The 18,831-nt window shown below is 40.7% G+C and overlaps 1 protein-coding gene across 4 annotated transcripts in view; it reads left to right on the top strand.

The window, feature by feature from the left end:
• Positions 1 to 18,831, top strand: part of MYO16 (myosin XVI) — a 539,163-nt gene that overhangs the window by 161,575 nt on the left and 358,757 nt on the right. For all 4 annotated transcript variants that reach the window (XM_082247038.1, XM_082247037.1, XM_082247039.1 and 1 more), the window contains exons 2-3: positions 4,735 to 4,998; positions 9,031 to 9,101. In XM_082247038.1, coding sequence (XP_082103164.1) covers positions 4,773 to 4,998; positions 9,031 to 9,101 — 297 coding nt within the window. In that variant the 5' untranslated portion in view covers positions 4,735 to 4,772. The remainder of the gene's footprint in view (positions 1 to 4,734; positions 4,999 to 9,030; positions 9,102 to 18,831) is intronic.

The raw sequence follows: 18,831 nt of genomic DNA, 5'->3' as shown, positions 1-18,831 counted from the left end.
CATTAGTGTTCTTTTCTTTGGCTTTTTTCTCTCTGATTTTACTTGATGATCTAGCCAGTAACACACCTCCTTTTTTAGTGAGACACAACTCTGGAGGAATGAAAATAGGAGGCACAGCAGACAGCAGCATTGTCAGTCTAGGGGGAGGGGGGTGTTAAATAAATAAATGTTAGCAGATTTAAGCACACTAACAAATTGAAGCCAAACTCCAGCTCACACTTTATAATCGGTTACAGCAAACAGTTTTTTCCTTTTGGGATAAAGGTTTTACATGAATAAATAAAAGCTGGAGGGTTTGTCTCATCCATTTAAACTGATAAAATCTGTTGGGGAGCTTGTTCTTTTGAAAATCAACAAACTTTCTTCAAAATAGAAGAAAGAAAGCCTAAAAAAAGAAAATGAATGCTGCTATCACATCTGAAGCCTGCTATAGATGGTTTGAATCTCGGCTGGTTCAGCAGGGACCAGATGAGATTCAAACCTTGTATGGGCAGGCTTATTGTACCCAAATTGATCAATCAATCAAATTGGGGAATACCCAATTGTTTAATGCAATCATTGCCAGAGACTATAGCTGCTAGCAATGGGATATCTCCCCACAACCCCCCCCCCCAGCTCTGCAGGAGGGATTCCCCCATCAACACTGACTGTGATGATGGAGAAATCAAGTGATTTTCTTACCTGCAACCCAAGCAGGAAAGAAAATTGCTCCATCTATGGCTGAGTTAAGAATTAGTAAGCTGCAATATAATAAATGTTTGCTTCTGGGTTTAATACCACTTTAAGCTTTTTGTTACCTGGCCATCATTGTTATACAATACTTTTTTTGGCACTGACCCAGAACAAACATAAAGCTAAATAATAAATGGATGCTGTAACTTCCTATATGGTGTTGATTGGAATTTAGCTTCAGTTTTTTAGTCCATCTAAATCTGCTAGTTAACACTACCCTCTTCCCACACTGACATTGCTGCTGTCCAAAGGTGTTTGCTTTACTACTTCCTTTACTACTTCCTCCAAAATTCAGACACCCTAAGACAGGAAGTGTGTTACTGGCCTAATCACCAGGTGAAAAAAGAAGAAAAAACGTACAAAAAGAAAACAAATGCAGCCACCACATCTAATGAATGGAAAGCTGAAATATATTACATTTTTTTTGGGGGGGGGGGGGGGAGGGGACCAAATACTGCTTTGACTTAACAACATAGTAAAACAGAAATACAATTTCCCAGTGGTGAGGGCTGCTGAAAGCTAAACATGGGAGGAAATATTGCAAACAAAACACTCGGAGCATACATGGGAATATTTTGATACTATGTAAACACATTATATATTCCCATGGGCAATAAGCTGAAAAAGCTAAAAACAAAACGTATCTCTAGTGCAAGTAAAACCACATACATTAAGAAAAGCACATTTTAAAAAAAACAAGCTCACTTTTAGTAAACTCATCCATTTATTTTGCCCTACTCCATTAATGCAAACTACCATGTTAAATAATAATCCTCCCACCCCTCCCCCCCATCCAGCGATGGATGGGGAGGATGGTAAGTTGAACTCAGGTCGGTGGGAGGAATTTACTAAAAAGGACAATTTAAAAAAAAGCTCTTTAAATATATTAATAGTAAAAAGAATTAATATGGTCATGTAAGCCCTTTAGAACTAATAGTTGCTCCTTTTAGCAAAGAAAAAGCAAAACAATCAAATATCTTTGCTGGGTATGCAAAGGACAGTAGCGGTATTAATGTACAATTGGTGGATATATTAACATAACTTCAAATGCAAAATGCTGATATGCTCAAGAAACTATAAGACAAAGTTAAAGAAATATTTATTTTTCAGTATTCAGTTCGCAATGGCACCTAGGTAGTTGGGAAAAAGTACTACATGTACTGAAACGCTACTTCTTCTTTAATGTGAATAAAACATGTGGCCCAGATTACTTACATTCATGGGTCCTAAGAATGTTAAGTTCTTTATCAAGCTATTGACATTAATTCATTAGGTAAAGCATGTCCACATGCAAGGCGAATGTTTACTTTTCAAAGAGCATTTGTACTTATCTTAGTAAATGAGATAAAACAAAGTGAATATTCACTTGCAAAGAGCACCCAATCATGTACAAGGAAAAAATTAAACAAAATGTATAATTGCACATAAATGAATGTGCAAAAAATGTACTTTGCAAAGAGAAAATTCACTTACAGTAGCTTAGTCAGTGAGGTTAAAATTCTTTGCCAGCACATATGTTTATTTTTTAATTGCCTTTGCAAATACATTTTTTCCTGCAAGTGAATTTTCATTTTGAAAGTGAAATGAGTTTACTCTTTTAGGAAACCAAATCCATTGCTTTAAATTTGAATGACTCTGATAACTGGCTTGTTACCAATGTACTGGCAAAATATCTCATTTTAAAAAACAAGGAATGTAATAACCTGACCAGCTAGATTACCATATTTTAGGGAAGACTTTTAAAGGACTGATAATGGACCTCAAAGAAGACTATTTGTTGGAAAACAATATAATAAACAATAGCAGGCTTGGATTTGGAAAAGACAGAGGTGGTCAAAGGAAAATATACTTTATAGGGCTATGGAGATACATAGAGGAGTAGCTGTGGGTCTAATATATGTGGACTTTCCTAAAGCATTTGATGCGGTTCCTCACAGATCACTAATATGAAGGTTAAGATCTCTAGATTTTGATAGTTCAATTTGTAAATGTATCAAAAACTGTTGGAATAGTTGCAAGAAGAGATAAATGTAAAAATTCTAAGTGGGAATAAAAGTTCTAATTCTTCAGATAACATTAAAGTCCAACTCTGAGCAAAATATAATCTCTCCTCCATTCCCCTGCAACCCATACTGCAAGACGTGTTATTTTTCATACCCGGTGCAGTGAGTTATACCGCCTAAGTCCCCCATCCCAGTCCCTTGCTAAAGCCATTTCTGGCTGCAGGGACCACCAATCCAGGGCCACCGATGAGCCAGAAAACGGCAGGCATCTTCACGTCCAAGACAACCTAGGTATACTAAGATGTCTACATTGATGTTACATAGGCACTTTCAATGCCTGATCATATTATCATATGAAAATACGTTTTTCTAATTTCTACATATAGTAAATCACTGATTATAAATGTTAATAATAGCTAGTGGGTGAAGCTGCTGACAAAATAATATATAGCTGTTATTACATACCTTTTACACCAGAAAACATTTGCTTTATATATTTGATATGTTCTTTTCAACTTTTCTAGATATTTTACATAATCATTAAATTACTTCTGCTTCTGATTTTCCATATACCAACAGAGGGATGTCCTTCCATGTGACTTTCATAAATGAGAGTGGGGCCTCATCCAGCTTTTTTCCTTCACTTAGGCTAGCACTGAAATAACATTTTTTTTCCAGAGCAGTTTTATAATTGGAAGCAAAACTGAACATTTCTAAATAATTGGGAGGATGCATTTGTGTTACTACATTGCACATATGACATGTAGAAAGGGTTAGTAAAGTCTCAAAGTTTTTCACTTTAATGCATTCTATGCATCAAGGTGGAAAACCTTCTTTGCTGCAGCGCCCTCCCTAGACCCCCCCCCCCTTTTTCTTACCTGAGCCCATTTATTCCAGCGCTATGCATGAGCCCAGCAGCTCCAGCCATTGGCTTTCATCTCATTGGACAGTTTGATAGCTGCAGGAGCCATTGGTTCTCGCTGTTGTCAATTAAATCCAGTGACAAAGGAGCGTGGGCGGGGCCGAGTCCCGCTGTCTGTGTCAATGGACGCAGCAGCAGGACTGGGGCGCGTGCCGACACGGGGGCCCCTAGGGAAAGAGGCTTTCCGTGGAGGCACCCGATCTTCATTGGGAGGAGCCAGGAGTGCCGCCGGGGCACCCCAGAAGAGGAGGATCGGGGCTGCTCTGTGCAAAACCCTTGCACAGAGCAGGTACGTATAACATGTTTGTTATTTTTCTTTTTTAAATCCGAACCTCTTCAACTCCTTTAAATAACCAGGCAAAACACTTTTAATGGAGTTGTAAAGACAGAAGTTTTTTTCTATCCTAATGCATTCTATGCATTAAGATAAAAAGCCTTTTGTGTGTAGCAGCTACCCTCAGCTCCCCTAATACTTACCTGAGCCCCATTTCTGTCCAGCGATGTCCAAGAGTCCCTCTGCCTTCTGGGACTATTCCTCCTGATTGGCTGAGACACAGCAGTGGCGCCATTTGCTCCCGCTGCTGTCAGGCAAAGTCAGTTAGCCAATCAGGAGAGAGAGGGGGGCGTTGCCAAACAGCAGCTCTGTGTCTGAATGGACACACAGAGCTGCAGCTTGGCTTGGGTGACCCCCATAGCAAGCTGCTTGCTGTGGGGGCACTTGAAAGGAGGGAAGGGCCAGGAGCAGCGAAGAGGGCCCTGAAAAGAGGAGGAACCAGGCCACTCTATGCAAAACTACTTCACAGAGGAGGTAAGTATACCATGTCTGTTGATTAAAAAAAAAAAAAAAACACACACAATTACTTTAACATACAAAATCTAGGCTTAAGATCATACTGTAGGTAATCAATACATCATGCCCAAAAAGTCATACAAACACATTTGGGAAAAATCACTTAAATGCCATTAATATGCCGTTAAAATATTGGAAAGTAATTGTTACTGACGTCTAGTATATCTCTTTGAAAGCTTAAATCAAACTAATTAGAAAATAATCCTGTTTTTCCTTCTGTCCTATAGGTTGTTTCCAGCTTTGTAATGTTTTTCGATCACATGACATGGAAATTGACCAGTGCTTGCTGGAGTCTCTTCCTTTGGGCCAGCGCCAGCGTCTGGTGAGACGTATGCGCTGTGATCAAATCAAGGCTTACTATGAGAGAGAAAAGGCTCTGCAAAAACAAGATGCATACAGGAGAAAAAGTAAGCAAAGGAAAAACTACAAAGTTAATTTCCATTTTTCGGACAAGATACAAGATGCAATAATCCACCATGATGATAAAGAAGGTAAGAGCCTTAAAATATAGGCCATGAGGAACTAACTGGATTTGCCTTGATTCATTCAACATATGAGCCTTCAGCTTTGTGATATAATGTATTACTGTCATCATGATCTGCTGTTTTAAAGGTTACTCATTAAAAATGGTTTTGTAATCATTTTCTGAGTATTGTCACCTAACTTTGATCCTTGTTTCATACTTAGACAAAACTGTTTATTAATGGAAATTGCTAGTCAGAATATAATAATAAATACAGTGCCTTGTGAAAGTATTCGGCCCCCTTGAACTTTGCAACCTTTTGCCACATTTCAGGCTTCAAACATAAAGATATAAAACTGTAATTTTTTGTGAAGAATCAACAACAAGTGGGACACAATCATGAAGTAGAACGAAATTTATTGGATATTTCAAACTTTGTTAACAAATAAAAAACTGAAAAATTGGGCGTGCAAAATTATTCAGCCCCTTTACTTTCAGTGCAGCAAACTCTCTCCAGAAGTTCAGTGAGGATCTCTGAATGATCCAATGTTGACCTAAATGACTAATGATGATAAATAGAATCCACCTGTGTGTAATCAAGTCTCCGTATAAATGCACCTGCACTGTGATAGTCTCAGAGGTCCGTTTAAAGCGCAGAGAGCATCATGAAGAACAAGGAACACACCAGGCAGGTCCGAGATACTGTTGTGGAGAAGTTTAAAGCCAGATTTGGATACAAAAAGATTTCCCAAGCTTTAAACATCCCAAGGAGCACTGTGCAAGCGATAATATTGAAATGGAAGGAGTATCAGACCACTGCAAATCTACGAAGACCTGGCCGTCCCTCTAAACTTTCAGCTCATACAAGGAGAAGACTGATCAGAGATGCAGCCAAGAGGCCCATGATCACTCTGGATGAACTGCAGAGATCTACAGCTGAGGTGGGAGACTCTGTCCATAGGACAACAATCAGTCGTATACTGCACAAATCTGGCCTTTATGGAAGAGTGGCAAGAAGAAAGCCATTTCTTAAAGATATCCATAAAAAGTGTCATTTAAAGTTTGCCACAAGCCACCTGGGAGACACACCAAACATGTGGAAGAAGGTGCTCTGGTCAGATGAAACCAAAATCAAACTTTTTGGCAACAATGCAAAACTTTATGTTTACCGTAAAAGCAACACAGCTCATCACCCTGAACACACCATCCCGACTGTCAAACATGGTAGTGGCAGCATCATGGTTTGGGCCTGCTTTTCTTCAGCAGGGACAGGGAAGATGGTTAAAATTGATGGGAAGATGGATGGAGCCAAATACAGGACCATTCTGGAAGAAAACCTGATGGAGTCTGCAAAAGACCTGAGACTGGGACGGAGATGTGTCTTCCAACAAGACAATGATCCAAAACATAAAGCAAAATCTACAATGGAATGGTTCACAAATAAACATATCCAGCTGTTAGAATGGCCAAGTCAAAGTCCAGACCTGAATCCAATCGAGAATCTGTGGAAAAAACTGAAAACTGCTGTTCACAAACGCTCTCCATCCAACCTCACTGAGCTCGAGCTGTTTTGGAAGGAGGAATGGGCAAAAATTTCAGTCTCTCGACGTGCAAAACTGATAGAGACATACCCCAAGCGACTTACAGCTGTAATCGCAGCAAAAGGTGGCGCTACAAAGTATTAACTTAAGGGGGCTGAATAATTTTGCACGCCCAATTTTTCAGTTTTTTATTTGTTAACAAAGTTTGGAATATCCAATAAATTTCGTTCCACTTTATGATTATGTCCCACTTGTTGTTGATTCTTCACAAAAAGTTACAGTTTTATATCTTTATGTTTGAAGCCTGAAATGTGGCAAAAGGTCGCAAAGTTCAAGGGGGCCAAATACTTTCGCAAGGCACTGTATATGTAATACAGTTTATTGGCATATAGATTCATTATATTTTTCATTATCAATAAATAAAAATATGTTTTTGAGTCCTAGATATTGTAAGGAAAGATTACATTCTGTCATTTTTTTTTATCTGTGTCCCATTGGGGAGATTTCCCTTCAATATCTGTCCCGTAGACTCAACAGGAAGTGAGGAATACATTCTCCTAAGTAAGGGACAGTTGTCACAGCAACAAGTGTCCCCAAAGGAAGATGTTACCTTAATTTATGTTCTTGTGATGACCTAAAAGTTTGGATTTTCCCTCACTTTCGATCCTACAGGCAAAGGAGAGTACCCAAAACAAGAAAAAGGGTTTGGGCTATAGAGAAACTTTGGGGTTCATTTATTGAAGACAAATAGTTGGTTCACCTTTCAAGGGAATTTTCGCCAGAACTTAGTGAAGGAGATTAAGCTCTACTGACTTCTATTATCCAATCATGTGCAAGCAAAATACTTGTTTTTTTTTTTTTTTTTTCCTTGCACGTAATTGGATATTTTTTGCAAAATTAAATTGCACCACATTGGCTAAGCTCTGGGAAAATCTCCCTTACAAAGTGAACTTTAGTAAACTATCATGCTTAGGTTAATTCTCAATCAAATTGATTTGCAAGCTACTGCTAATTTGTGTCTAAATCAGCCTTTTTCAACAGGGTGCCTTGAGGCTTCTTCAGGGATGCCTTGGCAAAATGCCTAAAAAATTATCAAAAATTGTATACAACAGAGGTGGATGAAGCCTGCCTTTTAGTTATACAAAGCCACAGGTTTTCATTATGCACCATTACGACTTTCTAGAAACTGGCATCCTAACAACCAATGATATCACCAGTTGATAAGGAGGATGTCTGTCACCTCCACATCATTCTTGTTTGACCCTCCTCTGCCTCTTTCCCTCAGCACTGGTGTCACATTAGCGGACTGATGGAGAGAAATTGAGGGAGAAGAGAAACATTGGAATATTAGTCAGTACCAGTGTGCAGAAGTGTGTTTACATTGGCAGAAAAAAATGTTGTCCTACATGTGAATGTTGCTGCATTGTGTAAAACTATTAGAATAGTTTTTTACATTTTAGAATGTGGTGCCTCAAGACTGTCCGTAATTTTAAAGGGTGCATTGAGATTGTCTGTCATTTTACAGGGTGCCTTGACTGAGAAACACCGGTCTAAAGTATGCAGATAAACATTAAATTCTTGTTTATTATTAAAAAAAATACATTGGCATGTGCTGCAGTTGTATGCATTGTATCTGTAATGATGAATTTGGTGTTTTATAGAAAATAATCTTTGACTTTACTAATAATGAAAATGTATAATGAGAGAATGGAGGCTGACATCTCTGACCTACCTTTCTATAATAACTAGTTCCATGAATGTCCTACAAATCCAATGGCTTCATTGCTTTCTGAATTGGCATGGAACTATAGTAGTATGCAAATCAAATGCTTGGACTTAATCCAAACATAGACAAACAACTAGCATTTTCAGAAGGATAACAGCCTTTTTTTTTCTCTTAGCACCCTTTTTCCAAAACAATACCATAGAGACAAATTATATTGCTAGCTTGTGTCAGAAATATATATTTAATAAATTTACCGTACTCATATTCCTAAGCGAGAACAAATATGACTAGAAATAAAAGAAAGAGTAAAAGTCAACTTGCTTTTCTGCCCGAAAGAATCTGGGTGGGTGCCAATGGTTTGTGCATATAAGTCATAGTTGAATAAACCTTATAGCTTTGGTGCACCTACATCATAACCCCAGAAACTGATATTTTGTATCATGCATTACTATCCACATCTGAACAGTAAAAGCTACAAATCAAATGGTTTTTAAAGTGAGGTTTCATCTTGATGCTGAGATGTCCAAGAATGTATTCTACAGTATTGCATGTAAAGCACCCTTTAACTTTTGCTCGCAGTACTTTGGAAGCACGCTATCAAGGTGGACTATTTACATTTTTTATAAAGAGCAAATTATTTGTAATGGTTTACTTCTCAAATATGTTTGTCACGTGGTGTTTAACAGCCTAGTGTAATGAGCCTTTAATTTTGGTTGACATGTTATATGTAAATTATAATTAATTGTTCATGTTACATTTATTACATAAAAATGTCATATAATTTTTATTTTAGTGTTACAATTACTTAAAGATGGAGCTGATCCTCATACTCCAACTGCATCTGGGGGATGTCTGCTTCATTTGGTGAGTACATGGAAGAAGAAATATAATACATTTGTTATTTAACCACTTTCAGACCGGAAGGATTTGCCCCCTTAATGACCAGGCCCTATTTTGCGATTCGGCTTTGCGTTACTTTAACGGACAATTGCACGGTTCAACGACACAAATGGATGTCCTTTTTTCCCACAAATAGAGCTTTTTTTGGTGGTATTTGATCACCTCTGCAATTTTTATTTTTTTGCGCTTTAAACAAAAAAAGAGCGACAATTTAAAAAAAAAAAAAAAAAAAAAAAAAATTTTAGGCCAATTTGTTTTCTGTTACATATTTTTGGTAAAAAAAAAAAATCACAATAGGCGTATTTTGATTGGTTTGCGCAAAAGTTATCGTGTCTACTAACTACGGGAAAGATTTATGTCATTTTCATTGTTTTTTTTTTTTATTACTAGTAATGGCAGCGATCTGCGATTTTTTGCCGGACTGCGACATTGCGGCGGACAGATTGGACCCCTAACTAACATTTTTGACACTTTAGGGGTACCAGTGACATTACTAAAGTAATCAGTGCTAAAAATATGCACTGTTACTGTAATAATTACACTGGCAGGGAAGAGGTTAACTCTATGGGTGATCCATGAGTTAAATATGAGCCTAGGGGAGTGATTCTAACTGTGGGGGGTGTGGCTTGTGAAATGACCATAGAGACATGTGATCCTATATAGAAGGATCCCATGAGCTCTGTGATCATTTCAGGGAGAGAGAGTCCTTCTCTCTCAGCGGGGAGCGATCGCGGGTGTCAGGCGGCAATCGAAGCCACCTGACCCGTACATCGGCTTCCCGCGTGCAACTGACGTAGGCCTTTATCGGTTTGCGCAGAAGAGCCACCCTGCCGCAGTAAAAAGGCAGCAGGTGGTTGGGAAGTGGTTAAGAAAGGTATTTTTAATGTCACTAGCTATGCTGGAAGGCAGAGCTCTGCAGGAATACATCCTCAGGCATCTGTTTCACCTGGTCATGTGACCAAATCCAGGCTACTCATAGATAGGCATGCCTACACATGAAGCCTCCCAGTGCAGTACACAGCTCAGCACACACCACATTGTGGTGGGTTACAATGAAGCAGTAATGTGTGGAGTGCTCTGCAAGGGGAGTGCTGGTCCATATTTTGTACTGGGGCCCATACTAGCAATACTAATACTAATAGCTTCTGTTTACATATATCTGCTTATATTTAATTCAGAAACAGTATTCATTTTTCTGTAGGCATTTGTAGATTGACTCATCCCAAGCTTATGTATTCAGAGACTAAAATGACACAGCCTTTTAAATATATTTGCACTATTGAAACAGTTATGCACAAGAGAGGCTTAGTCTGTTTCCTCAGACTTGTATTGTATTTATTAGTAAATGTAGAGTCAAACAAAAACATGTTTTCTATAAAAAGAAACACAATTAAAGATTTGTGTTTCTACAGAACAGTTCTTTTCTTTGTAGCGAGATGGGCTTAATAATGTTTGGTATGCATTTTGCATCTACTTAGGTAAGTCTGGCTTTTTAGGGGTTAACATTAGTGTAAAGTGTTAAGAGAGTTATTGTCAGACTGGAGTATCTAGGACCCATTAGCAGAAATGATGGTACAGGTGGGGGGGCATTGAATGTGGCATCACCACTCTCTGCATATTGTCTAATTGGAGAACGTGTTGCATTCATTCAGAGTATGCAAAGCATTCCCTGAATGCTACCAGTGATTATCAGCTTCCAGGGGCATCCGTCAGGTATGGTAATTACAAAGTTAATTGGACCAATGCAACTATGTTAAAATATACCATGCCTGGAATACATCTTTAAGAAACAAGCTGTTTTAAAATATTAAAGGCCAAATCACACTGAATGTAATGTTAGCGTATGCACAATAACACATGTTTTCATGCATTGAGGCAAGTTGCATTAAAGGACATGTACAGCCTAAGCTCGTTTGGCTGTACATCGCCTATGGATCACAGGAGGGCAGTTCGTTTTGCACTCCTGTGACCCGTTTTCAGCAGAGTGGGCTGAAATTCGCTTTCTGCTGACCTTACAGAAGTCAGTCCAGGCACCGCGTCATCACGACAATGGATCCACCAGGTGACTGGAACGACACCCGGTTCAGCTTCTTAGCAAGCCGATGAGAGCCTGAGCTGGCCGCTCTAACCCCCCCCCCCCCCCAACAGCCCAGCGCTCCAATGAGTGAGGAGGGAGCAGGGCAGAGAGCTGCTGACTGACAGTCCAAGCAGTCAGAACCGAGTGATCAGTGGTGTTCGATCTCTTGGTTCTCAGTGCAGAGGAGTCGGGGGACAGATGCAACATCAGACCGATGCTGCTGTATAAGGATAATCAGATTTTTACTGATTCCTACATCACAGTGTATAATAAAAATAAAATTTATATATACATATAGGATGATATATATATTCTGATGTATTTTCTATATTGATTAGTTAAGCTAAAATGGCTCTTGTGAGTTTGTTAAAAACATGTTTGTCAGCGGAATACCACCATGGGTAATTGCCAATGTCTTGATACTTTTATAAGAGAACCCTATAAAAGGGTGATGTGAGATCTGTCACACCAGAGCACATATTGAACAGGCTGTTATTTGTGTGTGCTCTCCGTAATTAAATTTGGAAATACATGACAAATGAATATGATTTGGAATTTTATCTTGTCTGTAAGTATTTATGCATGTTTTTTGCAATTTAAAGAACTTGTGATAATAATCTCTATTCACTGCATTCACCAAGGTAAGTATAAATATAAAATATAAAATAAACCCCATACATCTCTTTTAAGGTAAACCATTCAATGCACCTATGTGCACAGAGCACCACAAGTAATAACAACATCTGTGTGTTGCTGTGCATCATAACTTAGGTGCATTTATTCTACTTTATATGTGAATTGGGGTGCATATTTACTAAAGGCAAATAAGCTGTTCACTTTGCAAAGGAATTTTACCGTAGTTTAGTAAATGAGGCGAAGCTCTGCTGACTTAAATCTTACAATTATGTGCAAACAAAAATCCTGTTTTTTTTCCTTTGCATGTGATTGGGTATTCTGTCCAAAATTACTTTTCACCACATTCACTGAGCTAAGGGGAAATTCCCTTAACGACTTCAGCTCCGGAAGGTTTTACCCTCTTAATGACCAGGCCATTTTTTGCGATTCGGCACTGCTTTGCTTTAACTAACAATTGCGTGGTCGTGCAATGCTGTACCCAAGCACAATTGATGTCCTTTGTTTTCCCACAAATAGAGCTTTCTTTTGGGGGTATTTGATCACCTCTGTGGTTTTTCGATTTTGCGCTATAAACAAAAAAAGAGCAACAATTTTGGAAAAAAAACACAATATTTTTACTTTCTGCTATAAAACATTCCCAATAAAAAAATTAAAAAAATCAAATTTTTTTATCAGTTTAGGCCAATTTGTATTCTGCTACATATTTTTGTTAAAAAAAATCCCAAAATGTATATATATATTGGTTTGCACAAAAGTTATAGTTAAAGTTTACAAACTATGGGATCGATTTTTGGACTTTTGTTTTTTTTTGTTGTTTTTATTAGTAATGGTGGCGATCAGCGTTTTTTAGCGGGACTGCAACATTGCGACGCATAAATCTTTTTGGGGACCAGTGACACCAATACAGTGATCAGTAGCGTTGAGCGAACCCGGACTGTATTGTTCGGGTTCATACCAGACTTTTGGGTGTTCGGTACCCGGACAGAACCCGAATATTTCACTGTATGTTCGGGTACTGTACGTTGTTCAGTAATGTTATTTGATGTTTTGGCGCGTTTTTAATGGCGCGGTTTCAACAGGTGCAAGGCAGCCAATCAGCAAGCGTTTAACTAGTGTGCCCTAGAAGCCATCGCAGCCATGCCTACTAATGGCATGGTTGTGATTGGCCAGTGCAGAATGTGACCCAGAGTCTATATAAGCTGGAGTCACATAGCGTCGCGCGTCACTCTGCTATAGCTAGTAAGAGTAAGTTTCTCTAGTAAGAGAGAGGTCCCTGCTGCTGCTGAGGGAGAGATAGGAGATTACTGTAGGGTCAGGCTGGAGATTGCTTTGAGGGAAAGCATAGGAAGAATCTTCTTTAATCAGACAGCGATCTACATTGATTTGATTGTGTGGGGGTGCAGTGCACGATCTTTTTGCCCGGAGGGAGAGATAGGAGATTATTGTAGGGTCAGGCTGGAGATTGCTTTGAGGGAAAGCATAGGAACAATCTTCTTTAATCAGACAGCGATCTACATTAATTGTATTGTGTGGGGGTGCAGTGCACGATCTTTATGCCCTGACCTGAGCCCAGTGAGGAGGAGAAAGGAGAAAAAAAAAACTTTTATCAGTCTGTTAGGTGGGCGGCGTGTGGTGCTGCACATTTAATTCAAGCTCAGTGCATATGTGTCTGCTTAATCTGCATTTAAAAAAGAAAAAACATTTTTTCCTTCATATTTAACTTTGACATACAGTGTTTAGACAGACACTGCTTTTCTAACCTGCTCTTCAAAAAGCACCAATGTAAGGGGAAAATAATATTTTTTCAATATTTAGGGGGAAAAAAAATATTTTTCAGTTTTTCATTCAAATGTTTTTTTTTTTTTTTATTCAATAGCGGAATTGAACAACCACAGTATCCAACCTGTTAGGCATGCATTTAACCACTTTACCACCGGAGGATTTTGCTGTCTTACGTCCAGGCCACTTTTTGCGATTCGGCACTGTGTAACTTTAACTGACAATTGCGCGGTCGTGCGACGCTGTACCCAAATGAAATTTACTTCCTTTTTTTCCACATACAGAGCTTTCTTTTGGTGGTATTTGATCACCTGTGTGATTTTTACTTTTTGCGCTATAAACAAAAGAAGAGCGTTTATTTTGCAAAAACAACAATATTTTTAACATTTTTTTATATGAAATTCCCCCCCAAAAAATGTAAAAATCAATTTTTTTTTAAATTTTTGGCCAATTTGTTTTCTGCGACATATGTTTGGTAAAAAAAATCACAATAAGCGTATTTTGATTGTTTTGCGCAAAAGTTATTGCGTTTATTAACTAAGGGAAAGATTTCTTTCATTTTTGGTGTTTTTTTTTAACGAGTAATGGCGGCGATCTGCGATTTTTTTTGCGGGACTGCGACATTGCGGCGGACAGATCGGACCCCTGACTGACATTTTTGACACTTTTGGGGTTACCAGTGACATCACTGCAGTAATCAGTGCTATATATATGCACTGTTACTGTAAAAATGACACTGGCAGGGAAGGGGTTCATTTTATTGGAGAGGGAAGGGTTAATGTATGCCTAGTGCTTACTGACGTGTGTGGGGGGAGGTGACTGAATGAGTCAGGGACAGATCGGATGTTCAGCTATGCTGAACACTGCGATCTGTCACTCCCTGTCACTGATGAGATCCGCCCTCTCTGTTTACACAGGCGGGCGGATCTCCAAACTAGATTCCCCGACGATCGGGGAAGAGCAGCGGCGATCGCTGCCGCTCCTCCCCTGGCCCGACTCCCGCTGTGACTGAAAACAGCGGGAGCGCGCCTCCAGGGGGAGGAGTCCAGCGACGTAGGTCTACATCGCTGGATGGGATCGTGCCACATTGCCGCAGTAGCAGCAATGTGAGCGGTCCTAAAGTGGTTAAAAAAGAAAAAAACATTCCTATTTTACTTTGACATACAGTCCTTAGATAGACACTGCTTTTCTAACCTGCTCTTCAAAAAGCACCAATGTAAGGGGAAAATAATTATTTTTCAGTATTTAGGGAAAAAAATAATTTTTCAGTTTTTCATTCAAATGGGTTTTTTTTATTCAATAGCGGAACAGAATAACAACAGTATCCAACCTGTTAGGCATGTGGTGTGTAGCGGCCATTTCCTGCAAGCTCAGTGCATATGTGTCTGCTTAATCTGCATTTAAAAAATAAAAAAAAAAAACATTTCCTTCATATTTTACTGTGACTTACAGCGTTTAGACACTGCATTTCAAATCTGCTATTCAACAAGCACCAATTAAGGGGACAATTATTTTTCGTTTTTTCATTCATATGTTACAGTGCAATACACCCATTGCATACTGTTGTTGTATTCCGCTTTGCAATCAAAACCCATTTAGGGGGAAAAAAAAGTTAATTGCGGCCTAGGCTGCATATGTTACAGTGAGATACACCCATAGCATACTGTTGTATTCCGCTTTAAAATAAAAACCCATTTAGGGGATAAAAAGTAAATTGAGGCTCTGTCTGCATATGGTACAGTGAGATACACCCTTTGCATACTGTTGTGTTGCGCATTGCAATAAAAACCCATTTAGGGGAAAAAAAGTTAATTGCGGCCTAGGCTGCATATGTTACAGTGAGATACACCCATTGCATACTGTTGTATTCCGCTTTGCAATAAAAACCCATTTAGCGGAAAAAAAGTTAATTGCGGCCCTGTCTGCATATGTTACAGTGAGATACACCCATTGCATACTGTTGTATTGCACATTGCAATAAAAACCCATTTAGAGGGAAAAAAAGGTAATTGCGGCCCTGTCTGCATATGTTACAGTGAGATATACCCATTGCATACTGTTTTATTCCGCTTTGCAATACAAACCCATTTAGGGGAAAAAAAATAAATTGCGGCCTAGTCTGCATATTATACTGTGAGATACACCCTTTCTATACTGTTGTTCTATTCCGCTATTCAGTAAACACCCATTTAGGGAAAAGATATTAAATTGCCGCCTAGTCTGTATCTGTACGTGTGAGATACACCCTTTGGATACTGTTGTTCTATTCTGCTATTCAATAAACACCCATTTAGGAAAAAAATATTACATTGCGGCCTAGTCTGCATATGTTACTGTGAGATACACCCTTTGAATACAGTTGTTCTATTCCGCTATTCAATAAACACCCATTAAGGGAAAAAATATTACATTGTGGCCTAGTCTGCTAATGTTACTGTGAGATACACCCTTTGGATACTGTTGTTCTTTTCCGCTATTCAATAAACACCCATTAAGCGAAAAAATATTACATTGTGGCCTAGTTTGCATATGTTACTGTGAGATACACCCTTTGGATACTGTTGTTATATTCCGCTATTCAATAAACACCCATTTAGGGAAAAAATATTACATTGCGGCCTAGTCTGCATATGTTACAGGCACACAGGTCTCGCATGGAGGCCCAGTTACTGGTGGTGAAGTGGTGCTGTTCCGCAGAGCCACTCATGCGTGCATGCTGCAGCTGAAACTCCACTATGGCCTGCTTCTGCTCACACAGTCTGGCCAGCATGTGCAAGGTGGAGTTCCACCTTGTGGGCACATCACATATAAGGCGGTGAGCTGGAAGGCCGAAGTTACGCTGCAGCGCTGACAGATGAGCAGCAGCAGGGTGAGAATGCCGAAAGTGCGCACAGACAGGCCGGAACTTTCTGCAGCAGCTCTGACATATCGGGGTAATTTCTAGGGAACCTCTGCACCACCAAATTCAGCACATGCACCAGGCAAGGGATGTGTGTCAAACCGGCTAGGCCCAGAGCTGCTACAAGATTTCGCCCATTATCGCACACCACCAGGCCGGGCTTGAGGCTCCCTGGCACCAACCACTCATTAGTCTGCTGCTGAATACCCCTCCAAAACTCCTGCACGGTGTGTGTTTTTTTTCCCCCAAACAGGCAAGTTTTAAAACTGCCTGCTGACGTTTACCCCTGGCTGTGCTGAAGTTGGTGGTGAAGGTGTTATGCTGACTGGATGATGAGGAGGTGGTAGAGGATGAGGAAGCGGAGTAGGAGTTAGGAGCAGGAGGCAAACTGAAGTGCACTGCAATCCTCAGTGGTGGAAGGACATGCGCCAAACTGCTATCGCCTCAGGCCCAGCCGCCACTGCATTTACCCAGTGTGCTGTTAGGGATATATAACGTCCCTGACCGTGCTTACTGGTCCACGTATCCGTAGTTAGGTGGACCTTACCACAGATGGTGTTGCGCAGTGCACACCTGATTTTGTCAACCACTTGGTTGTGCGGGAAGGGATGGCTTGCCTGGAAAAGTAGTGGTGGCTGGGCGCGACGTACTGTGGGACAGCCACCGCCATAAGGCCAGGAATTTTGAAATGCTGGCATTCAGGGCCAGGGATCGTGGGTGAGTAGGGGGGGGGTACTTCCTCTTCTGCTCCAGTGTTTGGGAGATAGAAAACTGAAAGCTTCCACGGGACTTTGTGGAGATGGTTGTTGGTGACCCAGGTGGTGGTGTTGCTCTGTTTGCGGGGTGGCAGGTGCCGGTCTCACTACAGAGGTGGATGAAGAGGCCGAGTATGCAGCAGAAGAGGAAGCAGGAGGAGCCAGAGACCTTTCTTGGTTTTTGAGTTGTCTACTCCACTGCAGCTCGTGCTTTGCACTTTGATGCCTGGTCTTGCAGGTTGTGCTCAGGTTGAGAAGGTTTATGCCTCGCTTCAGGCTCTGGTTGCGCAGCGTGCACACCACTCGCGTCCAGTCATCATCACATTGTATAAAGAACTGCCACGCTAGGGAACTCCTTTGAGCTGGCTTTGGTATGCTCGGTCCCTTGCTGCGTTGGGCAGTAGTAGGCGTAGTGTCTAGGGCACGGCAACTCCACTTTTTCACCCTGCTCCTTCTTCTGCTGTGCTGGTGGCTCTGTGCGACCACCGCCTCTTCCTCCAAACTACTCAGGTCACCTGCATGACGTTCATTCCATGTGGGGTCGAGGACCTCATCATCCTCCACATCATCTTCCACGCAGTCTTCACCCCTGCAACCCTTGTCGGTCTCCACAATTCAGAATTCTGCAGCAGTTGGCACCTGTGTTTTTTGTCATCATCCGAGACGTGCTGCGATGGTCCTCCCCTGTACTCATCTTGAGACATAAGTGGTTGGGCATCAGTGCACTCAATCTCTTCCACTTCTGGGGCAGGTGGATGGCCCTGGGAAACCATGCTAACAGAGTCATCAAAAAGAAGAAGAGACTGCTGCATGACTTGGGGGCTCAGACTGCTTGGCTGATTTGCAAGGGGGTGAGGTGAAAGATTGATGGACATCGGCTGCAGGTGCCAACTCTGACATTTCAGCAGAAGACTGGGTGGGAGACAATGTGAAGGAACTGGAGGCACTGTCAGCAACCCAATCTACTATCGCCTCTACTTGTTCTGGCCTCAACATTTGTAGAGGCGCATTAGGTTCTGCCAAATACTGCTGCAAGGTTCTGTCGCCTACTCGCAGCTGAGAAAGGTGTTTCACTTGTGCGTGTAGCGGGCACAGATCGACCACGTCCTCTCCTTGCAACAGGAGCTCCACCAGCAGCACCACGACCCAGCACTAACATGGTGGAGCAGTATGCGTGCACACGCCTAGACGTACTGAATGTCGGGTCTGCCTCCTTCAACTTCTGGCTCTCCAAATTGGGCACATGGCCTGAGCTTGCCCTTTACGCCTTGGAGGTGCTGGCCTGCCCTGCAGCCAGTATATTATCTGAACGTGTATTTAGCACAGCTGGGGGCGTTAGCACAGACAAGCGCAGCCGCCTGTCCAGAGCCAATGTGGACAAGCTCACGTTCATTAAAATGAACCAGGCATGAATCCCACAGGACTTGTCTGTACCTTGTGCAGAATAGACATGTATACTGGCCTTACCCAGCCATTTTTGTATTTTTGATCTTTCTCACTCTTTCTGGGGTGTACCCTAATTTAAAATAAATAAAATTAAAAACAAAA

This window comes from Pelophylax lessonae, assembly GCF_965119305.1.
Source record: "Pelophylax lessonae genome assembly, chromosome: 2".
In the NCBI taxonomy this organism is placed as follows: Eukaryota; Metazoa; Chordata; class Amphibia; order Anura; family Ranidae; genus Pelophylax; species Pelophylax lessonae.
This window is presented reverse-complemented; position numbering and strand designations above follow the sequence as displayed.